At 53.0% G+C, this 27,337-nt stretch overlaps 1 protein-coding gene across 4 annotated transcripts in view; it reads right to left on the reverse strand.

The window, feature by feature from the left end:
* The window catches only part of LOC134969577 (fatty acyl-CoA hydrolase precursor, medium chain-like), a 131,164-nt gene extending 106,581 nt beyond the window's left edge, over positions 1-24,583 (reverse strand). For 3 of the 4 annotated variants that reach the window (XM_063945624.1, XM_063945623.1, XM_063945622.1), the window contains exon 1: positions 24,424-24,583. In XM_063945624.1, coding sequence (XP_063801694.1) covers positions 24,424-24,487 — 64 coding nt within the window. In that variant the 5' untranslated portion in view covers positions 24,488-24,583. The remainder of the gene's footprint in view (positions 1-24,423) is intronic. The other variant, XM_063945626.1, reaches the window with a different exon arrangement.
* Between the last annotated feature and the right edge of the window lie 2,754 nt (positions 24,584-27,337).

Below are 27,337 nucleotides of genomic sequence, written 5' to 3' on the forward strand. Positions count from 1 at the left end.
CACAAGGATTATGCACTGTTACATGTGCCTCACCTGTCCCATCCCCATCCTGTGACCTGCTGCACAAGGGTCATGCACTGTTACATATGCCTCACCTGTCCCATCCCCATCCTGTGACCTGCTGCACAAGGGTCATGCACTGTTACATATGCCTCACCTGTCCCATCCCCATCCTGTGACCTGCTGCACAAGGGTCATGCACTGTTACATATGCCTCACCTGTCCCATCCCCATCCTGTGACCTGCTGCACCATTACCATGCACTGTTACATATGCCTCACCTGTCCCATCCCCATCCTGTGACCTGCTGCACAAGGATTATGCACTGTTACATATGCCTCACCTGCCCCATCCCCACCCTGTGACCTGCTGCACAAGGACCATGCACTGTTACATATGCCTCACCTGTCCCATCCCCATCCTGTAACCTGCTGCACAAGGGTCATGCACTGTTACATGTGCCTCACCTGTCCCATCCCCATCCTGTGACCTGCTGCACAAGGATTATGCACTGTTACATGTGCTTCACCTGTCCCATCCCCACCCTGTGACCTGCTGCACGAGGGTCATGCACTGTTACATATGCCTCACCTGTCCCATCCCCATCCTGTGACCTGCTGCACAAGGATTATGCACTGTTACATGTGCCTCACCTGCCCCATCCCCACCCTGTGACCTGCTGCACAAGGGTCATGCACTGTTACATATGCCTCACCTGTCCCATCCCCATCCTGTGACCTGCTCCACAAGTGTCATGCACTATTACATTTGCCTTACCTGTCCGATCCCCATCCAGTGACCTGCTGCACAAGGATCATGCACTGTTGCATATGCCTCACCTGTCCCATCCCCACCCTGTGACCTGCTGCACAAGTGTCATGCACTGTTACATGTGCCTCACCTGTCCCATCCCCATCCTGTGACCTGCTGCACAAGTGTCATGCACTGTTACATATGCCTCACCTGTCCCATCCCCATCCTGTGACCTGCTGCACAAGGACCATGCACTGTTACATATGTCTCACCTGTCCCATCCCCACCCTGTGACCTGCTGCACAAGGGTCATGCACTGTTACATGTGCCTTACCTGTCCCATCCCCATCCTGTGTCCTGCTGCACAAGGACCATGCACTGTTACATATGCCTCACCTGTCCCATCCCCACCCTGTGACCTGCTGCACAAGGGTCATGCACTGTTACATATGTCTCACCTGTCCCATCCCCATCCTGTGACCTGCTGCACAAGGGTCATGCACTGTTACATGTGCCTCACCTGTCCCATCCCCATCCTGTGACCTGCTGCACAAGGGTCATGCACTGTTACATATGCCTCACCTGTCCCATCCCCACCCTGTGACCTGCTGCACAAGGGTCATGCACTGTTACATATGCCTCACCTGTCCCATCCCCATCCTGTGACCTGCTGCACAAGGGTCATGCACTGTTACATGTGCCTCACCTGTCCCATCCCCATCCTGTGACCTGCTGCACAAGGACCATGCACTGTTACATGTGCCTCACCTGTCCCATCCCCACCCTGTGACCTGCTGCACAAGGATCATGCACTGTTACATATGCCTCACCTGTCCCATCCCCATCCTGTGACCTGCTGCACAAGGGTCACACACTGTTACATGTGCCTCACCTGTCCCATCCCCATCCTGTGACCTGCTGCACAAGGGTCATGCACTGTTACATCTGCCTCACCTGTCCCATCCCCACCCTGTGACCTGCTGCACAAGGGTCATGCACTGTTACATGTGCCTCACCTGTCCAATCCCCATCCTGTGACCTGCTGCACAAGTGTCATGCACTGTTACATATGTCTCACCTGTCCCATCCCCATCCTGTGACCTGCTGCACAAGTGTCATGCACTGTTACATGTGCCTCACCTGTCCCATCCCCACCCTGTAACCTGCTGCACAAGGATCATGCACTGTTACATGTGCCTCACCTGTCCCATCCCCACCCTGTAACCTGCTGCACAAGGATCATGCACTGTTACATGTGCCTCACCTGTCCCATCCCCATCCAGTGACCTGCTGCACAAGGACCATGCACTGTTACATATGCCTCACCTGTCCCATCCCCATCCTGTGTCCTGCTGCACAAGGATCATGCACTGTTACATGTGCCTCACCTGTCCAATCCCCACCCTGTGACCTGCTGCACAAGGACCATGCACTGTTACATATGCCTCACCTGTCCCATCCCCACCCTGTGACCTGCTGCACAAGGGTCATGCACTGTTACATATGCCTCACCTGTCCCATCCCCATCCTGTGACCTGCTGCACAAGTGTCATGCACTATTACATGTGCCTCACCTGTCCCATCCCCATCCTGTGACCTGCTGCACAAGTGTCATGCACTGTTACATGTGCCTCACCTGTCCCATCCCCATCCTGTGACCTGCTGCACAAGGGTCATGCACTGTTACATATGCCTCACCTGTCCCATCCCCATCCTGTGACCTGCTGCACAAGTGTCATGCACTATTACATGTGCCTCACCTGTCCCTTCCCCATCCTGTGACCTGCTGCACAAGTGTCATGCACTGTTACATATGCCTCACCTGTCCCATCCCCATCCTGTGACCTGCTGCACAAGGACCATGCACTGTTACATATACCTCACCTGTCCCATCCCCATCCTGTAACCTGCTGCACAAGGACCATGCACTATTACATATGCCTCACCTGTCCCATCCCCATCCTGTGACCTGCTGCACAAGTGTCATGCACTGTTACATGTGCCTCACCTGTCCCATCCCCATCCTGTGACCTGCTGCACAAGTGTCATGCACTGTTACATATGCCTCACCTGTCCCATCCCCATCCTGTGACCTGCTGCACAAGGATCATGCACTGTTACATATACCTCACCTGTCCCATCCCCATCCTGTAACCTGTTGCACAAGTGTCATGCACTGTTACATGTGCCTCACCTGTCCCATCCCCACCCTGTGACCTGCTGCACAAGGGTCATGCACTGTTACATATGCCTCACCTGTCCCATCCCCATCCTGTGACCTGCTGCACAAGGATCATGCACTGTTACATGTGCCTCACCTGTCCCATCCCCATCCAGTGACCTGCTGCACAAGGATCATGCACTGTTACATGTGCCTCACCTGTCCCATCCCCATCCAGTGACCTGCTGCACAAGGACCATGTACTGTTACATATGCCTCACCTGTCCCATCCCCATCCTGTGACCTGCTGCACAAGGATCATGCACTGTTACATGTGCCTCACCTGTCCAATCCCCATCCTGTGACCTGCTGCACAAGGATCATGCACTGTTACATGTGCCTCACCTGTCCCATCCCCATCCAGTGACCTGCTGCTCAAGGACCATGCACTGTTACATGTGCCTCACCTGTCCCATCCCCATCCTATGACCTGCTGCACAAGGACCATGCACTGTTACATATGCCTCACCTGTCCCAACCCCACCCTGTGACCTGCTGCACAAGGGTCACACACTGTTACATATGCCTCACCTGTCCAATCCCCATCCTGTGACCTGCTGCACAAGGACCATGCACTGTTACATATGCCTCACCTGTCCCATCCCCACCCTGTGACCTGCTGCACAAGGGTCACACACTGTTACATATGCCTCACCTGTCCAATCCCCATCCAGTGACCTGCTGCACAAGGACCATGCACTGTTACATATGCCTCACCTGTCCCATCCCCATCCTGTGACCTGCTGCACAAGGATCATGCACTGTTACATGTGCCTCACCTGTCCAATCCCCATCCTGTGACCTGCTGCACAAGGATCATGCACTGTTACATGTGCCTCACCTGTCCCATCCCCATCCAGTGACCTGCTGCACAAGGACCATGCACTGTTACATATGCCTCACCTGTCCCATCCCCATCCTGTGTCCTGCTGCACAAGGATCATGCACTGTTACATGTGCCTCACCTGTCCAATCCCCACCCTGTGACCTGCTGCACAAGGACCATGCACTGTTACATATGCCTCACCTGTCCCATCCCCACCCTGTGACCTGCTGCACAAGGGTCATGCACTGTTACATATGCCTCACCTGTCCCATCCCCATCCTGTGACGTGCTGCACAAGGACCATGCACTGTTATATATGCCTCACCTGTCCCATCCCCACCCTGTGACCTGCTGCACAAGGACCATGCACTGTTACATGTGCCTCACCTGTCCCATCCCCACCCTGTGACCTGCTGCACAAGGATCATGCACTATTACATGTGCCTCACCTGTCCCATCCCCATCCTGTGACCTGCTGCACAAGTGTCATGCACTGTTACATGTGCCTCACCTGTCCCATCCCCATCCTGTGACCTGCTGCACAAGGGTCATGCACTGTTACATATGCCTCACCTGTCCCATCCCCATCCTGTGACCTGCTGCACAAGGGTCATGCACTGTTACATATGCCTCACCTGTCCCATCCCCATCCTGTGACCTGCTGCACAAGGATTATGCACTGTTACATGTGCCTCACCTGTCCCATCCCCATCCTGTGACCTGCTGCACAAGGGTCATGCACTGTTACATATGCCTCACCTGTCCCATCCCCATCCTGTGACCTGCTGCACAAGGGTCATGCACTGTTACATATGCCTCACCTGTCCCATCCCCATCCTGTGACCTGCTGCACAAGTGTCATGCACTGTTACATGTGCCTCACCTGTCCCATCCCCATCCTGTGACCTGCTGCACAAGTGTCATGCACTGTTACATATGCCTCACCTGTCCCATCCCCATCCTGTGACCTGCTGCACAAGGACCATGCACTGTTACATATACCTCACCTGTCCCATCCCCATCCTGTAACCTGCTGCACAAGTGTCATGCACTGTTACATGTGCCTCACCTGTCCCATCCCCACACTGTGACCTGCTGCACAAGGGTCATGCACTGTTACATATGCCTCACCTGTCCCATCCCCATCCTGTGACCTGCTGCACAAGGATCATGCACTGTTACATGTGCCTCACCTGTCCCATCCCCATCCAGTGACCTGCTGCACAAGGATCATGCACTGTTACATGTGCCTCACCTGTCCCATCCCCATCCAGTGACCTGCTGCACAAGGACCATGCACTGTTACATATGCCTCACCTGTCCCATCCCCATCCTGTGACCTGCTGCACAAGGATCATGCACTGTTACATGTGCCTCACCTGTCCAATCCCCATCCTGTGACCTGCTGCACAAGGATCATGCACTGTTACATGTGCCTCACCTGTCCCATCCCCATCCAGTGACCTGCTGCACAAGGACCATGCACTGTTACATGTGCCTCACCTGTCCCATCCCCATCCTATGACCTGCTGCACAAGGACCATGCACTGTTACATATGCCTCACCTGTCCCATCCCCACCCTGTGACCTGCTGCACAAGGGTCACACACTGTTACATATGCCTCACCTGTCCAATCCCCATCCTGTGACCTGCTGCACAAGGACCATGCACTGTTACATATGCCTCACCTGTCCCATCCCCACCCTGTGACCTGCTGCACAAGGGTCACACACTGTTACATATGCCTCACCTGTCCAATCCCCATCCTATGACCTGCTGCACAAGGACCATGCACTGTTACATATGCCTCACCTGTCCCATCCCCACCCTGTGACCTGCTGCACAAGGGTCACACACTGTTACATATGCCTCACCTGTCCAATCCCCATCCTGTGACCTGCTGCACAAGGATCATGCACTGTTACATGTGCCTCACCTGTCCCATCCCCATCCAGTGACCTGCTGCACAAGGACCATGCACTGTTACATATGCCTCACCTGTCCCATCCCCATCCTGTGACCTGCTGCACAAGGATCATGCACTGTTACATGTGCCTCACCTGTCCAATCCCCATCCTGTGACCTGCTGCACAAGGATCATGCACTGTTACATGTGCCTCACCTGTCCCATCCCCATCCAGTGACCTGCTGCACAAGGACCATGCACTGTTACATATGCCTCACCTGTCCCATCCCCATCCTGTGTCCTGCTGCACAAGGATCATGCACTGTTACATGTGCCTCACCTGTCCAATCCCCACCCTGTGACCTGCTGCACAAGGACCATGCACTGTTACATATGCCTCACCTGTCCCATCCCCACCCTGTGACCTGCTGCACAAGGGTCATGCACTGTTACATATGCCTCACCTGTCCCATCCCCATCCTGTGACCTGCTGCACAAGGACCATGCACTGTTATATATGCCTCACCTGTCCCATCCCCACCCTGTGACCTGCTGCACAAGGACCATGCACTGTTACATGTGCCTCACCTGTCCTCTCCCCACCCTGTGACCTGCTGCACAAGGATCATGCGCTATTACATGTGCCTCACCTGTCCCATCCCCATCCTGTGACCTGCTGCACAAGTGTCATGCACTGTTACATGTGCCTCACCTGTCCCATCCCCATCCTGTGACCTGCTGCACAAGGGTCATGCACTGTTACATATGCCTCACCTGTCCCATCCCCATCCTGTGACCTGCTGCACAAGGATCATGCACTGTTACATGTGCCTCACCTGTCCCATCCCCATCCAGTGACCTGCTGCACAAGGGTCATGCACTGTTACATATGCCTCACCTGTCCCATCCCCATCCAGTGACCTGCTGCACAAGTGTCATGCACTGTTACATGTGCCTCACCTGTCCCATCCCCATCCTGTGACCTGCTGCACAAGGGTCATGCACTGTTACATATGCCTCACCTGTCCCATCCCCATCCTGTGACCTGCTGCACAAGGGTCATGCACTGTTACATATGCCTCACCTGTCCCATCCCCATCCTGTGACCTGCTGCACAAGGGTCATGCACTGTTACATATGCCTCACCTGTCCCATCCCCATCCTGTGACCTGCTGCACCATTACCATGCACTGTTACATATGCCTCACCTGTCCCATCCCCATCCTGTGACCTGCTGCACAAGGATTATGCACTGTTACATATGCCTCACCTGCCCCATCCCCACCCTGTGACCTGCTGCACAAGGACCATGCACTGTTACATATGCCTCACCTGTCCCATCCCCATCCTGTAACCTGCTGCACAAGGGTCATGCACTGTTACATGTGCCTCACCTGTCCCATCCCCATCCTGTGACCTGCTGCACAAGGATTATGCACTGTTACATGTGCTTCACCTGTCCCATCCCCACCCTGTGACCTGCTGCACGAGGGTCATGCACTGTTACATATGCCTCACCTGTCCCATCCCCATCCTGTGACCTGCTGCACAAGGATTATGCACTGTTACATGTGCCTCACCTGCCCCATCCCCACCCTGTGACCTGCTGCACAAGGGTCATGCACTGTTACATATGCCTCACCTGTCCCATCCCCATCCTGTGACCTGCTCCACAAGTGTCATGCACTATTACATTTGCCTTACCTGTCCGATCCCCATCCAGTGACCTGCTGCACAAGGATCATGCACTGTTGCATATGCCTCACCTGTCCCATCCCCACCCTGTGACCTGCTGCACAAGTGTCATGCACTGTTACATGTGCCTCACCTGTCCCATCCCCATCCTGTGACCTGCTGCACAAGTGTCATGCACTGTTACATATGCCTCACCTGTCCCATCCCCATCCTGTGACCTGCTGCACAAGGACCATGCACTGTTACATATGTCTCACCTGTCCCATCCCCACCCTGTGACCTGCTGCACAAGGGTCATGCACTGTTACATGTGCCTTACCTGTCCCATCCCCATCCTGTGTCCTGCTGCACAAGGACCATGCACTGTTACATATGCCTCACCTGTCCCATCCCCACCCTGTGACCTGCTGCACAAGGGTCATGCACTGTTACATATGTCTCACCTGTCCCATCCCCATCCTGTGACCTGCTGCACAAGGGTCATGCACTGTTACATGTGCCTCACCTGTCCCATCCCCATCCTGTGACCTGCTGCACAAGGGTCATGCACTGTTACATATGCCTCACCTGTCCCATCCCCACCCTGTGACCTGCTGCACAAGGGTCATGCACTGTTACATATGCCTCACCTGTCCCATCCCCATCCTGTGACCTGCTGCACAAGGGTCATGCACTGTTACATGTGCCTCACCTGTCCCATCCCCATCCTGTGACCTGCTGCACAAGGACCATGCACTGTTACATGTGCCTCACCTGTCCCATCCCCACCCTGTGACCTGCTGCACAAGGATCATGCACTGTTACATATGCCTCACCTGTCCCATCCCCATCCTGTGACCTGCTGCACAAGGGTCACACACTGTTACATGTGCCTCACCTGTCCCATCCCCATCCTGTGACCTGCTGCACAAGGGTCATGCACTGTTACATCTGCCTCACCTGTCCCATCCCCACCCTGTGACCTGCTGCACAAGGGTCATGCACTGTTACATGTGCCTCACCTGTCCAATCCCCATCCTGTGACCTGCTGCACAAGTGTCATGCACTGTTACATATGTCTCACCTGTCCCATCCCCATCCTGTGACCTGCTGCACAAGTGTCATGCACTGTTACATGTGCCTCACCTGTCCCATCCCCACCCTGTAACCTGCTGCACAAGGATCATGCACTGTTACATGTGCCTCACCTGTCCCATCCCCACCCTGTAACCTGCTGCACAAGGATCATGCACTGTTACATGTGCCTCACCTGTCCCATCCCCATCCAGTGACCTGCTGCACAAGGACCATGCACTGTTACATATGCCTCACCTGTCCCATCCCCATCCTGTGTCCTGCTGCACAAGGATCATGCACTGTTACATGTGCCTCACCTGTCCAATCCCCACCCTGTGACCTGCTGCACAAGGACCATGCACTGTTACATATGCCTCACCTGTCCCATCCCCACCCTGTGACCTGCTGCACAAGGGTCATGCACTGTTACATATGCCTCACCTGTCCCATCCCCATCCTGTGACCTGCTGCACAAGGACCATGCACTGTTATATATGCCTCACCTGTCCCATCCCCACCCTGTGACCTGCTGCACAAGGACCATGCACTGTTACATGTGCCTCACCTGTCCCATCCCCACCCTGTGACCTGCTGCACAAGGATCATGCACTATTACATGTGCCTCACCTGTCCCATCCCCATCCTGTGACCTGCTGCACAAGTGTCATGCACTGTTACATGTGCCTCAGCTGTCCCATCCCCATCCTGTGACCTGCTGCACAAGGGTCATGCACTGTTACATATGCCTCACCTGTCCCATCCCCATCCTGTGACCTGCTGCACAAGGGTCATGCACTGTTACATATGCCTCACCTGTCCCATCCCCATCCTGTGACCTGCTGCACAAGGATTATGCACTGTTACATATGCCTCACCTGTCCCATCCCCATCCTGTGACCTGTTGCACAAGGATTATGCACCGTTACATGTGCCTCACCTGTCCCATCCCCACCCTGTGACCTGCTGCTCAAGGGTCATGCACTGTTACATATGCCTCACCTGTCCCATCCCCTTCCTGTGACCTGCTGCACAAGGACCATGCACTGTTACATATGCCTCACCTGTCCCATCCCCATCCTGTGACCTGCTGCACAAGGATTATGCACTGTTACATATGCCTCACCTGCCCCATCCCCACCCTGTGACCTGCTGCACAAGGACCATGCACTGTTACATATGCCTCACCTGTCCCATCCCCATCCTGTAACCTGCTGCACAAGGGTCATGCACTGTTACATATGCCTCACCTGTCCCATCCCCATCCTGTGACCTGCTGCACAAGGACCATGCACTGTTACATATGCCTCACCTGTCCCATCCCCACCCTGTGACCTGCTGCACAAGGACCATGCACTGTTACATATGCCTCACCTGTCCCATCCCCACCCTGTAACCTACTGCACAAGGATCATGCACTGTTACATATGCCTCACCTGTCCCATCCCCATCCTGTGACCTGCTGCACAAGGATTATGCACTGTTACATGTGCCTCACCTGTCCCATCCCCACCCTGTGACCTGCTGCACAAGGGTCATGCACTGTTACATATGCCTCACCTGTCCCATCCCCATCCTGTGACCTGCTGCACAAGGATTATGCACTGTTACATGTGCCTCACCTGCCCCATCCCCACCCTGTGACCTGCTGCACAAGGATCATGCACTATTACATTTGCCTTACCTGTCCGATCCCCATCCAGTGACCTGCTGCACAAGGATCATGCACTGTTACATGTGCCTCACCTGTCCCATCCCCATCCTGTGACCTGCTGCACAAGGGTCATGCACTGTTACATATGCCTCACCTGTCCCATCCCCACCCTGTGACCTGCTGCACAAGGGTCATGCACTGTTACATATGCCTCACCTGCCCCATCCCCACCCTGTGACCTGCTGCACAAGTGTCATGCACTGTTACATGTGCCTCACCTGTCCCATCCCCATCCTGTGACCTGCTGCACAAGGATCATGCACTGTTACATGTGCCTCACCTGTCCCATCCCCATCCTGTGACCTGCTGCACAAGGGTCATGCACTGTTACATATGCCTCACCTGTCCCATCCCCACCCTGTGACCTGCTGCACAAGGATCATGCACTGTTACATATGCCTCACCTGTCCCATCCCCACCCTGTAACCTGCTGCACAAAGATCATGCACTATTACATATGCCTCACCTGTCCCATCCCCACCCTGTGACCTGCTGCACAAGGGTCATGCACTGTTACATGTGCCTCACCTGTCCCATCCCCATCCTGTGACCTGCTGCACAAGGATCATGCACTGTTACATGTGCCTCACCTGTCCCATCCCCATCCTGTAACCTGCTGCACAAGGGTCATGCACTGTTACATATGTCTCACCTGTCCCATCCCCACCCTGTGACCTGCTGCACAAGGATCATGCACTGTTACATATGCCTCACCTGTCCCATCCCCACCCTGTGACCTGCTGCACAAGTGTCATGCACTGTTACATGTGCCTCACCTGTCCCATCCCCATCCTGTGACCTGCTGCACAAGTGTCATGCACTGTTACATGTGCCTCACCTGTCCTATCCCCATCCTGTGACCTGCTCCACAAGGGTCATGCACTATTACATGTGCCTCACCTGTCCCATCCCCATCCTGTGATCTTCTGCACAAGGATCATGCACTGTTACATATGCCTCACCTGTCCCATCCCCACCCTTTGACCTGCTGCACAAGGGTCATGCACTATTACATTTGCCTTACCTGTCCGATCCCCATCCAGTGACCTGCTGCACAAGTGTCATGCACTATTACATATGCCTCACTTGTCCCATCACCTTCCTGTGACCTGCTGCACAAGGATCATGCACTGTTACATATGCCTCACCTGTCCCATCCCCACCCTGTGACCTGCTGCACAAGTGTCATGCACTATTACATATGCCTCACCTGTTCCATCCCCATCCTGTATCCTGCTGCACAAGGGTTATGCACTATTACATATGCCCAGGGGCCGATTGGGAACAAAAAGCGGCCCTGGAAAAATTTGTACTAATGGCCCCACATGGGCAGCACCAGAGGTGTAAGGTCTAGCCATGGGCCATGGCAGCAGCACCCTCCCCCCAAGACTTTCCAGATAGTGGGCATGTCCAGCATCAAGGGGGCAGTAAAAAAGAAATAAAATGAAATATTATGAGCACATTATATGATACACCTTCAGAATTTAGGAAACTATATCATTCTTTAGAAATTTATATTTTCTTGCTTATTACACCAACCGTATCCCAATCACTATTCACTCAATCTTATATGTCAACCAAGCAGGCAGACAGAGCATACACTAGATCATCTGCAATCACAGGCTAAGTGGCAAAGTCATTTTCATATATGCAAATAATTTTGCATCTTATTCATTATGTCTATAAAAATAAGATTTTAAACCTACCGGTAAATCTTTTTCTCCTAGTCCGTAGAGGATGCTCTGGACTCCGTAAGGACCATGGGGTATAGATGGGCTCCGTAGGAGACATGGGCACCTAAAAGAACTTTTCCTATGGGTGTGCACTGGCTCCTCCCTCTATGCCCCTACTCCAGACCTCAGTTAGAGAACTGTGCCCAGAGGAGATGGACAATACAAGGGCAGGATTTTATAAATCCAAGGGCAAGGTTCCTACCAGCCCACACCAATCATACCATGTAACCTGGAACATACATAACCAGTTAACAGTATGAACAAACAACAGTAGCGGTCCAAGACCGATTGCAACTGTAACATAACCCTTATGTAAACAACAACTATATACAAGTCTTGCAGAGTTTCCGCACTGGGACGGGCGCCCAACATCCTCTACGGACTAGGAGAAATAGATTTACCGGTAGGTTTGAAAATCTTATATTCTCTTACGTCCTAGAGGATGCTGGGGACTCCATAAGGACCATGGGGTTTATACCAAAGCTCCCAATCGGGCGGGAGAGTGCGTATGACTCTGCAGCACCGACTGAGCAAATGCTAGGTCCTCCTCAGCCAGGGTATCAAACTTGAAGAATTTAGCAAAAGTGTTTGACCCCGACCAAGTTGCTGCTCGGCAAAGCTGTAATGCCGAGACGCCCCGGGCAGCCGCCCAAGAAGAGCCCACCTTCCTAGTGGAATGGGCCTTAACCGAATGCGGTAACGGCAATCCAGCCGTAGAATGAGCCTGCTGAATCGTGTTACAGCTCCAGCGAGCAATAGTCTGCTTAGAAGCAGGCGCGCCAATCTTGTTGGCAGTATACAGGACAAACAGAGCCTCTGTTTTCCTAATTCTAGCCGTCCTGGCTACATAAATCCTCAATGCCCTGACTACATTCAGGGACCTGGAATCCTCCAAGTCACTCGTAGCCACAGGCACCACAATGGGTTGGTTCAAATGGAATGAAGAAACCACCTTAGGCAAAAATTCCGCTCTATCAACATGAAAAATCAAGTAGAGGCTCTTGTGAGACAAGGCCGCCAATTCTGACACTTGCCTTGCAGATGCTAAGGCCAACAACATGACCACCTTCCAGGTAAGAAATTTCAACTCAACCTTGTTAAGTGGTTCAAACCAGTGTGATTTAAGGAACTGCAACACCACGTTCAGGTCCCATGGTGCCACTGGAGGCACAAAAGGAGGCTGGATGTGTAGCACTCCCTTTACAAAAGTCTGGACTTCTGGAAGAGTAGCCAATTCCTTCTGAAAGAATATCGAGAGGGCCGAAATCTGTACCTTAACAAAGCCTAATTTCAGGCCCATATCCACTCCTGTCTGTAGGAAGTGGAGAAAACGACCCAAATGAAAATCTTCCATAGGGGCGTTCTTGGTTTCACACATAGACACATATTTTCGCCATATATGGTGATAATGTTTTACCGTCACCTCCTTTCTAGCCTTTATTAGAGTAGGGATGACCTCCTCCAGAATCCCCTTCTCAGCTAGGATCCGGCGTTCAACCACCATGCCGTCAAACGTAACCGCGGTAAGTATTGGAACACGCAGGGACCCTGCTGCAACAGGTCCTCCCTTAGAGGAAGAGGCCAGGGATCTCCTGTGAGCATCTCCTGAAGATCTGAGTACCAGGCCCTTCGAGGCCAGTCAGGAACAATGAGTATTATCTGTACTCTTTTTTTGCCTTATGATCCTCAACACCTTTGTGATGAGAGGAAGAGGAGGAAACACGTAGACCGATTGGAACACCCATGGCGTAACCAGGGCGTCTACTGCTACTGCCTGAGGGTCCCGGGACCTGGCACAATACCTCCGAAGCTTCTTGTTGAGGCGTGACGCCATCATGTCTATTTGAGGATTTCCCCAAAGACCCGTTATCACTGCAAAGACTTCTTGATGAAGTCCCCACTCTCCTGGATGGATATCGTGTCTGCTGAGGAAGTCTGCTTCCCAGTTGTCCACTCCCGGAATGAAGACAGCTGACAGAGCGCTTACGTGATTTTCCGTCCAGCGAAGAATCCTGGTTGTTTCCGCCATCGCGGCTCTGCTTCTTGTCCCGCCTTGGCGGTTCACATGAGCCACTGCTGTGACATTGTCTGATTGAATCAGAACCGGTAGGCTGCAAAGAAGACTCTCCGCTTGTCGAAGGCCGTTGTATATGGCTCTTAGCTCCAACACGTTGATGTGTACACAGGACTCCTGGTCTGACCACAGTCCCTGAAAATTTCTTCCTTGGGTGACTGCTCCCCATCCTCGGAGGCTCGCATCCGTGGTTACCAGGATCCAGTCCTGAATTCCGAACCTGCGACCCTCCAGCCACCATAGAAGAAACACACTGGCCCCGGGGGACAGTGTTATTTTCCGATGTAAATGTAGATGGGACCCGGACCATTTGTCCAGAAGGTCCATTGAAACGTCCTTGCATGGAACCTGCCGAAGGGGATGGCCTCGTAGGCTGCCACCATTTTCCCCAGAACACGAGTGCATTGATGAACTGACACTCTTTTTGGCTTTAGCAGGTCTCTGACCATGTTCTGGATGTCCTGGGCTTTTTCCAACGGGAGAAAAACCTTCTTTTGTTCCGTATCCAGGATCATACCTAGGAACGTTAGTCGAGTTGTCGGAATCAACTGTGACTTTGGTAGATTTAGAATCCATCCGTGTTGCTGGAGCACTCTCAGAGAGAGTGTCACATTGCTCAGCAATTGCTGTCTTGATCTCGCCTTTATCAGGAGATCATCCAAGTATGGGATAATTGTGACTCCATGCTTGCGCAGGACCACCATCATTTCCGCCATTATCTTGGTGAAAATCCTTGGGGCCGTGGAAAGCCCAAACGGCAACGTCTGAAATTGGTAATGACAATCCTGTACAGCGAATCTCAGGTACTCCTGATGGGAAGGATATATGGGGACATGAAGGTAAGCATCCTTTATGTCCAGTGACACTATAAACTCCCCCTCCTCCATGCTGGCTATTATCGCCCTGAGCGATTCCATCTTGAATTTGAATCTTTTCATGTACAGGTTTAGGGATTTTAGATTCAAAATAGGTCTGACCGAACCATCCGGTTTCGGGACCACAAAGAGGGTTGAATAGTACCCTCTTCCCTGTTGGTTCAAGGGAACCCTGATAATTACTTGCTGTTGACACAGCGTTTGAATTGCAGCTAACACTACATCCCTGTCTGGGGTAGAAGCTGGTAAGGCCGACTTGAAAAATCGGCATGGGGCACCTCTTCGAATTCCAGTTTGTAGCCTTGGGAAACTATTTCCAATGCCCAAGGATTCAGGTCTGAGCTGACCCAGACCTGGCTGAAGAGTCGAAGACGAGCCCCCACCGGTGCGGACTCCCGCAGGGGAGCCCCAGCGTCATGCAGTGGGTTTTGTAGAAGCCGGGGAGAACTTCTGTTCCTGGGCACCAGTCGAAGCAGGTGTTCTTTTCCCTCTACCCTTACCTCTGGCAAGGAAGGAGGATCCCCGACCTCTTCTGGACTTTTATGACCGAAAGGACTGCATCTGATATGTTGGAGTTTTCTTCTGCTGTTGGGGAATAAACAGTAAAAAGTTAGATTTACCTGCGGCAGCTGTCGTAACCAGGTCCGCTAGCCCATCCCCAAACAACACATCTCCCCTATAGGGTAGAACCTCCATATGCTTTTTCGAATCCGCATCACCTGTCCACTGGCGGGTCCATAAGGATCTTCTCGCTATAGCCATGGCATTGGCTCTGGAAGTCAGTAATCCAATGTCCCTTTGAGCGTCTCTCATATACAAGACTGCGTCTTTGATATGGGCTAGAATTAACAAAACAGTATCTCTATCCATGGTATCAAGGTCAGCCGACAGGTTATCTGTCCAGGCTGAAATTGCGCTACATACCCATGCCGACGCAAATGTCGGTCTTAGCAAAGCTCCAGTATGTGAATAAATAGACTTTAAAGTATTCTCTTGTCTGCGATCCGCAGGATCCTTGAGGGCCGCTGTGTCTGGAGACGGTAGCGCCACTTTCTTTGACAGGCGCGTTAAAGCCTTGTCCACAGTGGGAGGGGATTCCTAACGTACCCTGTCCTGTGTAGGGAATGGGTATGCCATATTAATTCTTTTGGGAATCTGCGGTCTCTTATCCGGAGTCTCCCAAGCTTTTTAAAAAAACTAATTATGTTCATGAGATGGGGGAAAGTTTATTATCTGTTTCTTTCCCTTAAACATGTGTACCCTCGTGTCAGGAACAGAGGGTTCATCAGCAATATGCAGCACATCTCTTATTGCTATAACCATACAATGAATGCTCTTTGTCACCTTAGGGTGCAATTTAGCTTCATCATAGTCGACACTGGAATCAGAGTCCGTGTCAGTAGTTGTGTCCACAATTTTTGCCAAGGGACGCTTTTGAGACCCCGACGGGCCCTTTGAGTCGGTCCAATCCGAGGATTGACCCCCTGACGCCTCCCCAAATTCAGCCTTATCTAGCCTCTTATGTAAAGATGTCACACTTGCATTCAACATATGCCACATGTCCATCCATTTCTGAGTCGGCACTACCGATGGCGACACACCACTCATCTGCTCTACCTCCTCCTTGGAGAAGCCGTCCGCTTCAGACATGTCGACACGCACGTACCGACCCACCACACACACAGGGACATGCCTATAAGGGGACAAAACCCCAACCAGGCCCTTAGGAGAGACAGAGAGAGAGTTGCCAGCACACACCCAGCGCCCAAATGACACTGGAAAAACCAGATAGCGCTTTTATATTATATATATATATATATATATATACATATACAATTTCCCACTCACTGCGCGCCAATGTGCCCCCCCTTTCTTTTTTCCAACCTCTGAAGCGTTCAGCAGGGGAGAGTCCGGGGAGCCAGCGTTTCTCATGCAGCTCTGTGGAGAAAATGGCGCTGGTTAGTGCTGAGGGATCAAGCTCCGCCCCCACAGCGGCGGTCTTCGGTCCCTCTTCAATATTCACAAAAATGGCGGGGGACCATCTATTTGCTGCCTCCGCAGCCTAATAGCACCTTATTGCCCAAAAACAAGGTTTATTGCTGCCCAGGGTGCCCCCACACTGCGCCCTGCACCCATCAATGCTATCTGTGTGTTGTGTATGGGAGCAATGGTGCGCAGCTTACCGCTGCGCGCCTTACTTCATGAAGATCTGAAGTCTTCTCACGCCTGAGATGTCTTCTTGTTTCTCATACTCACCCGGCATCTATCTTCCGGCATCTGTGAGGAGGACGGCGGCGCGGCTCCGGGACGAACCCCCAGGATGAGACCTGTGTTCCGACTCCCTCTGGAGCTAATGGTGTCCAGTAGCCTAAGAAGCAGAGCCTATCAGTTAAATAGGTCTGCTTCTCTCCACTCAGTCCCACGATGCAGGGAGCCTGTTGCCAGCAGGACTCCCGGAACATAAAAAACCTAACAAAATTCTTTTTCCACAGAAAACTCAGGAGAGCTCTCTGCAGTGTACCCAGGCCCGGCGCTACCCGCTCAGCAGAGTCTGCAAAGCAGGTAGGCGCCGGGCATATGAGGCGCTTTCCCTGCTCTCTCTGTGACCCTGCTGCTGCCGGACGCCACTGCTCCTGTCAGACAGGCAGCAGCGTCTGGACGGCAGCATGAAGCTCCTGTTCTCCTACTGATCTCCCCACCCCTCCCTCCCTCCCTCCCACACAGTAGCACACACAGGAGGAGTTTCACTTAGAGCCTGAAACTCCGTCGTCCGTCCGCATGGGCTGTCGGAAGTATCTCCTCTCTGATGCTTTCTGTCCCTTCTGGTGATCATAGCAAGGAACCTTTCTCCCTGCAGTGCACTCGGGTTTCTGGACACTCCCCCTCTGCATGCTGATGAATAGGAGCTGCCTGTGCTCAGGGCAGCCTGACACTCACAACAGTGAGTTTAACTCTTTAAAAACCTTGTTTTCTACAGTGATTACCAGTCACTGCCTCCTAAATGTGAGCTGTGGCTGCCATACTAATAGATCAGGGGGTAGGTGGCACTAAACTGTGACAGACTCTCTCAGCCCGCCTGCCCTAATCCACCTCCGATGGCGCTAGGCTGCAGCGTGAATGAGACCATGTGAAGAGGAGCAGCCAGCGACACACCTAGGAGACAGGACCCGCGCGGACGCTGATAGGAAACACCAGTGACATACGAGGCAAGTGGAGGTTGGCATTTATTATGTGTATAAGTGCCACTGTGACCATGGACATGTGTATAAGCAACACTGATACCGTGGCAATTTAAATAATCAGCACTGATACCGCGGGCATGTGTACAAGTGGCACTGATACCGTGAGCATGTGTACAAGCGGCACTGATACCGTGAGCATGTGTACAAGCGGCACTGAAACCGTGGACATGTGTACAAGCGGCACTGATACTGTGGGCATGTGTACAAGAGGCACTGATGCTGTGGGCATGTGTATAAGCAGCACTGCCATCATGGACTTTATTATGTGTATAAGCAGCACTGCCACCCTGGGCATTATTATGTGTATAAATGGCACTGCCACCGTGGGTATGTGTATAAGCGGCACTGATATTGTGGGGCAATGCCCCTTCCTTGTGATACCATTCCTGTTTTTTTGCAGCGTGTGTCTTCAGCGTGCAACTGTTCCTTTAGACAGTATGGGGGTTAGGGCACTGTAGTTTGCAGAGGGCGCTGAACACCATACTTGCCTACCTGACCCTCTCCATGAGGGAGAAAATGCTCTGTTCCTGGACTTTCCTGGTAATGTATGATTGCCATCACCTGTGGTGAAACACCTTTCTTATCAATTACCTAGCTCACCACAGGTGATGGCAATCATACATTACCAGGAAAGTCCAGGAACAGAGCATTTTATCCCTCATGGAGAGGGTCTGGTAGGCAAGTATGCTGAACACCCTACTATCGGCCCTAACACAACTAATAGGAAGGGAGTAGTTGGCGAGGGAAATGAGTTCCACAACCTCTTCAGGACCACTTTAAGCCCTGCAGAAGAGGCTCTACTGTATGTTGTAAAGTAGTACATACTTGCCTACCTGACCCTCTCCATGAGGGAGAAAATGCTCTGTTCCTGGACTTTCCTGGTAATGTATGACTGCCATCACCTGTGGTGAGCTAGTTAATTGATAAGAAAGGTGTTTCACCACAGGTGATGGCAATCATACATTACCAGGAAAGTCCAGGAACAGAGCATTTTCTCCCTCATGGAGAGGGTCAGGTAGGCAAGTATGAAGTAGTATGATATGAATCAAGAGCACTGTATGCGGTGTAATGTGAACTAGATTGTGCTACTGTGTGGCGTAAAATTAGGAGTACAATTGTGTGGGAACAGCCCTTCCTTCTGAAACCACAATCCTTTTATGCTGCATGCGCCTTCGGTGGCACGCTGTCCCTCTCTTAAGTATGGGAAAGAGGGCGCAAATTTACAGTTTGCAGGGAGGCGCCAAACACCCTAGCACCAGCCCTGAGTGTACCCTTCTCCTCTGGGCACAGAATCTAACTGAGGTCTGGAGGAGGGGCATAGAGGGAGGAGCCAGTGCACACCCATAGGAAAAGTTTTTTTACGTGCCCATGTCTCCTGCGAAGCCCGTCTATACCCCATGGTCCTTACGGAGTCCCCAGCATCCTCTAGGACGTAAGAGAAAAGGACCACATCCTCAAACAAAACAGGCCGCACGGGTGCGTCGGCCCACCAGGAATCTTCCCTGCCTCCCCTGCCCCATCCCCATCCAGTGACCTGCTGCACAAGGGTCATGCACTGTTACATATGCCTCACCTGTCCAATCCCCATCCAGTCAGAGGCGTAACTAGGGTTTTCGGAGCCCAGGGCAAGATGGAAAATGCCCCCCCCCCCCAAAAAAAAAAAAAAAACCCACCAAAAGAAGCATGTGCGCGCGGCAAAAAAATGGTCGTGGCCACACACCAGAAGGGGTGTGGCTACGCTCCAGAAGGGGTGTGGCCACTGAAAATGGCCCACAGTGCCAGTTACATTGCCCCACAGTGCCGGATACATGCCCCACAGTGCTGAATACATGCCCCACGGTGCCGGATACATGCCCCACTCAGTGCCAGATACATTGCCCCACAGTGCCAGTTACATTGCCCAACATTGCCAGTTACCTTGCCCCACAGTGCCGGATACATGCCCCACGGTGTCGGATACATGCCCCACTCAGTGCCAGATACATTGCCCCACAGTGCCAGATACATTGCCCCGCAGTGCCAGATACATTGCCCCACTCAGTGCCAGTTACATTGCCCCACAGTGCCAGATACATTACCCCACTCAGTGCCAGTTACATTGCCCCACAGTGCCGGATACAATGACCCACAGTGCCGGATACAATGCCCCACAGTGCCAGTTACATGCCCCACAGTGCCAGTTACATTGCCCCACAGTGCCAGTTACATTGCCCCACAGTGCCAGTTATATTGCCCAACTCAGTGCCAGATACATGCCACACTCAGTGCCAGATACATGCCACACTCAGTGCCAGATACATGCCCCACAGTGCCAGTTACATGCCCCACATTGCCAGTTACCTTGCCCCACAGTGCCGGATACATGCCCCACGGTGCCGGATACATGCCCCACTCAGTGCCAGATACATTGCCCCACAGTGCCAGATACATTGCCCCACAGAGCCGAATACATGCCCCACGGTGCCGGATACATGCCCCACTCAGTGCCAGATACATTGCCCCACAGTGCCAGTTACATTGCCCCACATTGCCAGTTACCTTGCCCCACAGTGCCGGATACATGCCCCACGGTGCCGGATACATGCCCCACTCAGTGCCAGATACATTGCCCCACAGTGCCAGATACATTGCCCCACAGTGCCGAATACATGCCCCACGGTGCTGGATACATGCCCCACTCAGTGCCAGATACATTGCCCCACAGTGCCAGTTACATTGCCCCACATTGCCAGTTACCTTGCCCCACAGTGCCGGATACATGCCCCACGGTGCCGGATACATGCCCCACTCAGTGCCAGATACATTGCCCCACAGTGCCAGATACATTGCCCCACAGTGCCAGATACATTGCCCCACTCAGTGCCAGTTACATTGCCCCACAGTGCCAGATACATTACCCCACTCAGTGCCAGTTACATTGCCCCACAGTGCCGGATACAATGCCCCACAGTGCCAGATACAATGCCCCACAGTGCCAGTTACATGCCCCACAGTGCCAGTTACATTGCCCCACAGTGCCAGTTACATTGCCCCACAGTGCCAGTTATATTGCCCCACTCAGTGCCAGATACATGCCACACTCAGTGCCAGATACATGCCCCACAGTGCCAGTTACATGCCCCACAGTGCCAGTTACATTGCCCCACAGTGCCAGTTACATTGCCCCACTCAGTGCCAGATACATGCCCCACAGTGCCAGTTACATTCCCCACAGTGCCAGTTACATGCCCCACTCAGTGTCAGTTACATGCCCCACTCAGTGCCAGTTACATTGCCCCACTCAGTGCCAGTTACATGCCCCACAGTGCCAGTTACATGCCCCACAGTGCCAGTTACATGCCGCCCCACAGTGCCAGTTACATGCCGCCCCACAGTGCCAGTTACATGCCCCACAGTGCCAGGCCCCACTTGGTGGCAGATACTTGCCCCCCGTGCCGCCGAACCCCCCCCCCCCCACCCGTCACATACCTCTCCGGCCGCTGGCTTCGTCGCCGCTCCAGGTCTCCGGCGGCTCTCTGGCGCCGGTTCGCTAGCCAATCAGAGCTTGCGGACCGGCAGCCAATCAGGAGCCGGTCCGCAAGCTCTGATTGGCTAGCGCCGGAGACCGGACACGGCAGCGCTGCTAGTGCTCCCAGCGGCGGTGAGGGGAGGGAGAGACGCTGCGCTCTCCTCCCCTCACATTTAGGGTTAACGGGGGCGAGTGGGGCATGATGCCCTGGACGCCGGCGGCGCCCCCCTCTCCTGGGCCTGCCAGGGCGCCCAGGGCACGTGCCCCACTCGCCCTACCCTAGTTACACCTCTGCATCCAGTGACCTGCTGCACAAGGGTCATGCACTGTTACATGTGCCTCACCTGTCCCATCCCCATCCTGTGACCTGCTGCACAAGGGTCATGCACTGTTACATGTGCCTCACCTGTCCCATCCCCATCCTGTGACCTGCTGCACAAGGGCCATGCACTGTTACATGTGCCTCACCTGTCCCATCCCCATCCTGTGACCTGCTGCACAAGGGTCATGCACTGTTACATGTGCCTTACCTGTCCCATCCCCATCCAGTGACCTGCTGCACAAGGGTCATGCACTGTTACATATGCCTCACCTGTCCCATCCCCATCCTGTGACCTGCTGCACAAGGGTCATGCACTGTTACATGTGCCTCACCTGTCCCATCCCCATCCTGTGTCCTGCTGCACAAGGGTCATGCACTGTTACATGTGCCTCACATGTCCCATCCCCATCCTGTGACCTGCTGCACAAGTGTCATGCACTGTTACATATGCCTCACCTGTCCCATCCCCATCCTGTGACCTGCTGCACAAGGACCATGCACTGTTACATATACCTCACCTGTCCCATCCCCATCCTGTGACCTGCTGCACAAGGGTCATGCACTGTTACATATGTCTCACCTGTCCCATCCCCACCCTGTGACCTGCTGCACAAGGGTCATGCACTGTTACATGTGCCTCACCTGTCCCGTCCCCATCCAGTGACCTGCTGCACAAGGGTCATGCACTGTTACATGTGCCTCACCTGTCCGATCCCCATCCTGTAACCTGCTGCACAAGGGTCATGCACTGTTACATGTGCCTCACCTGTCCCGTCCCCATCCAGTGACCTGCTGCACAAGGGTCATGCACTGTTACATGTGCCTCACCTGTCCGATCCCCATCCTGTAACCTGCTGCACAAGGGTCATGCACTGTTACATATGCCTCACCTGTCCCATCCCCACCCTGGACCTGCTGCACAAGGACCATGCACTGTTACATGTGCCTCACCTGTCCCATGCCCATCCTGTGACCTGCTGCATAAGGGTCATGCACTGTTACATGTGCCTCACCTGTCCCATCCCCACCCTGTGACCTGCTGCACAAGGGTCATGCACTGTTACATGTGCCTCACCTGTCCCGTCCCCATCCAGTGACCTGCTGCACAAGGGTCATGCACTGTTACATGTGCCTCACCTGTCTGATCCCCATCCTGTAACCTGCTGCACAAGGGTCATGCACTGTTACATATGCCTCACCTGTCCCATCCCCACCCTGTGACCTGCTGCACAAGGACCATGCACTGTTACATGTGCCTCACCTGTCCCATCCCCACCCTGTGACCTGCTGCACAAGGATCATGCACTGTTACATGTGCCTCACCTGTCCCATCCCCATCCTGTGACCTGCTGCACAAGGGTCATGCACTGTTACATGTGCCTCACCTGTCCCGTCCCCATCCAGTGACCTGCTGCACAAGGATCATGCACTGTTACATGTGCCTCACCTGTCCCGTCCCCATCCAGTGACCTGCTGCACAAGGGTCATGCACTGTTACATGTGCCTCACCTGTCCGATCCCCATCCTGTAACCTGCTGCACAAGGGTCATGCACTGTTACATATGCCTCACCTGTCCCATCCCCACCCTGTGACCTGCTGCACAAGGACCATGCACTGTTACATATGCCTCACCTGTCCCATCCCCATCCTGTGACCTGCTGCACAAGGGTCATGCACTGTTACATATGCCTCACCTGTCCCATCCCCACCCTGGACCTGCTGCACAAGGACCATGCACTGTTACATGTGCCTCACCTGTCCCATGCCCATCCTGTGACCTGCTGCATAAGGGTCATGCACTGTTACATGTGCCTCACCTGTCCCATCCCCACCCTGTGACCTGCTGCACAAGGGTCATGCACTGTTACATGTGCCTCACCTGTCCCGTCCCCATCCAGTGACCTGCTGCACAAGGGTCATGCACTGTTACATGTGCCTCACCTGTCCGATCCCCATCCTGTAACCTGCTGCACAAGGGTCATGCACTGTTACATATGCCTCACCTGTCCCATCCCCACCCTGTGACCTGCTGCACAAGGACCATGCACTGTTACATGTGCCTCACCTGTCCCATCCCCACCCTGTGACCTGCTGCACAAGGATCATGCACTGTTACATGTGCCTCACCTGTCCCATCCCCATCCTGTGACCTGCTGCACAAGGGTCATGCACTGTTACATGTGCCTCACCTGTCCCGTCCCCATCCAGTGACCTGCTGCACAAGGATCATGCACTGTTACATGTGCCTCACCTGTCCCGTCCCCATCCAGTGACCTGCTGCACAAGGGTCATGCACTGTTACATGTGCCTCACCTGTCCGATCCCCATCCTGTAACCTGCTGCACAAGGGTCATGCACTGTTACATATGCCTCACCTGTCCCATCCCCACCCTGTGACCTGCTGCACAAGGACCATGCACTGTTACATATGCCTCACCTGTCCCATCCCCATCCTGTGACCTGCTGCACAAGGGTCATGCACTGTTACATTTGCCTTACCTGTCCCGAGAACTGCCCCAGTAAACAGGCCTAGGACAAACACCTGAATGCAGCCAAATCCCATGTCTAGAAGTGGAAAAAGTTTTTGCCTTGTGCGTTGTCCTCACTTCACAGAGAATGATTCCTGGCTCCCCGAATCCCAGATCAGTAATGAGAAACACACACAGGAATGTAATATTATAGCAATGCCAATCGCTGAGCCTTTTGTATTATTAGCTGTCTTAGCAGTCACACCCTTGTGTACCAGCTTTTAATCGGTATGCCAGGCAGATAAGAGGTCACCTGCAGCATGTAACAAAGGAAGGTAATCCTACATATAGTACCCAACAAAGATTCTCTAACTGACTGGTAAACTGCAATCAAATATAATACCACAGTCAGGGCTGTAACCAGGGTGTGCGAGCAGTTCTGCTGCCAAGGGCACAAGTCCGAAGGGGTGGCACCATTGCTTGCAGAGTGCCTGGAGATCTGCCCAAGAGCCAAAGGACGCGTCTTTGAGACATTCCCGGCTCTCAGTTACCTGGTCACGGCCACCCGTCATGACGTTTTGATGTCCCATTTGGGGCGGGGGGGGGGCAGGGCCAGCCCAGAGGTCAATATTTCCCAGCTGCGGCGCTGACCACAGCTTTAATATTTTGAATCATATAACTCCATTTTCCTATGGGGTGTAGAGTGGATCTTGATCCAGAGTCACCAACAGGCTAAAGCTTTAGGCTGTCCCAGGATGCATTGGGGCCTCCTCTATAACCCCGCCTCCAGGCACTGTGAGCTCAGTTTCGTTAACCAGTCAAATGCAGCAGGTAAGAGAGAAGGAAGATGTTAGTCACATAGAACCACATTCTCACAACAGGAGAAGGGACCAGCGGCTAATGCCATACAAACCCATAAAAGCTAAGTGCGTCAGGGTGGGCGCCCTGTGGAACCCAATGTACCTCGCAGAAAGAGATTTAACAATGGTAAGTCTACCATAACTCTCCTTTTCTGCAGCAGATTACATTGGTTTCCACAGGGAAACATCGGGATGTCCTAAAGCAGTTCCTCAAGGGAGGGGACACGCCTTAGTGCAGACTGCAGAGGTTCTCAAACTCGGTCCTCTGGGGCCCACACAGTGCATGTTTTGCAGGTAACCCAGCAGGTGCACAGGTGTATTAATTACTCACTGACACATTTTAAAAGGTCCACAGGTGGAGCTAATTATTTCAATCCTGGGACCTGCATCGCTGGAACGATCGCACAGGGTAAGTAGGTCTGACCCTGGTCTTGTTTTACAGGAATCTTTTTTTGCATAGCAGGGCTGCACAAGTGATCGCAGCCCTGCTATGCAGAAATACACTCCCCCATAGGCGGTGTCTAGTTGATCGCACGGGCAGCAAAAAGTTGCTACATGAGCTCAACTCGGAATGACCCCCCTAAGGCCGGAACTACAATCTCTTGGTTAAGGTGAAAAAATTACACCACCTTATGTAAATAACCTGGGCAAGTTCTAAGAACTGCCTGGTCAAGATGAAATATTAGAATGGGTGGACGACAGGACAATGCGCCTAAGTCCGACACCCTCCTAGCAGAGGCAATAGCCAGTAAAAACAAGACCTTGGCCGTGAGCCATTTAAGGTCCACCGTCTCAAGAGGTTCAGATGTAGACTCTTGCAGGGCATTCAGGACAACAGCCAGATCCCATGGAGCCACAGGAGGGACATAGGGAGGCTGAATCCGTAAGACACCCTAAATGAATGTATGAACGTAAGGTATAGATGCAATTTTTATCTGAAATCACACCGACAAGGCAGATACTGTATGTGAACCTTAATTCTTATCCGCACACCAGGTGAAGTAAGAATTCCAGACCCTGTAATAAATCTGAGCTGAAGTCAGTTTACGGGCTTTTAACATAGTTTGGATGACCGTCTCAGAGAATCCTTTGGCTCTCAGGAGTGATGCTTCAAGAGCCACGCCGTCAAAGCCAGCCTGGCCAGGTCCGGATAAAGACAACGGCCCTGTACGAGGAGGTCTGGGTGCTGAGGAAGTAGAGGAGGACGCTCTGTCGATAGGCCCTGCAGGTCTGAGAACCAATGCCGTCAGGGCCATGCTGGAGCGACTAGAAGTAGAAATCCCCCTTCTTGTTTGAACTTCCGCAGGACCCTGGGCAGGAGTGACACTTGTTCAGTGATTTGAGATTGGGTATAGGCCGGAAAGACCCATTGAGTTTCAGAACTAGAAACAGGGTCGAGTAGTAACTTCTGCCTCTCTGGGCCAGAGGAGCCGGCACTTCCACTCCTGTATTCAGGAGGTAACCCACAACCTTGCGCCTTTAACGGATCCAAAGGGATAAGCATGGTGCAAAACTGGCGAGGGGGACATCTCTTGAAGGAGACTGCGTACCCTGTGAGAGACAACTTCCCGCACCCATGCGTCTGAAGTGTTCTTTAACCAGACCTGGATGAACTGCAGAAGTCAGCCTCCCACCCTGGGGTCCCCCAGGGGGAGGCCTGCCCCATCATTCGGCAGGCTTGTCTTGTTTAGAAGCAGGCTGACGGGCTGCCCAGGACTGCTTTGCCTTGCGATTAGTGGTTTGGGAGTACGAGATTATCTCGGGTATGTCTGACCTTTTGCTTTCCCTTGAGGCCGAAAGGAACGAAAAGTGGTACCTTTAGCCTTCTGTGCAGAAGGATTAGTATTTGGGAGAAAGGCAGTCTTAGCAGCCGCCAATTCAGACACAATTTTATTTAGGTCTTCCCCAAAAGAAAATGTCGCCCTTAAAGGGGAGTACCTCCAAGGTCTTTTTGGAGTCTAGGTCCACCTTCCACGACCTCAAACACAGGCGGCGGTGGTAATATGAGACAGGTATCGTCTGGCATTGTCAGATACTGTATATCCTCGGGCAGCTCTTCCTCTAATGCCTGAACTCATGCTTCAA

The sequence above is a fragment of the Pseudophryne corroboree genome, chromosome 11, assembly GCF_028390025.1.
Source record: "Pseudophryne corroboree isolate aPseCor3 chromosome 11, aPseCor3.hap2, whole genome shotgun sequence".
Lineage (NCBI taxonomy): Eukaryota > Metazoa > Chordata > Amphibia > Anura > Myobatrachidae > Pseudophryne > Pseudophryne corroboree.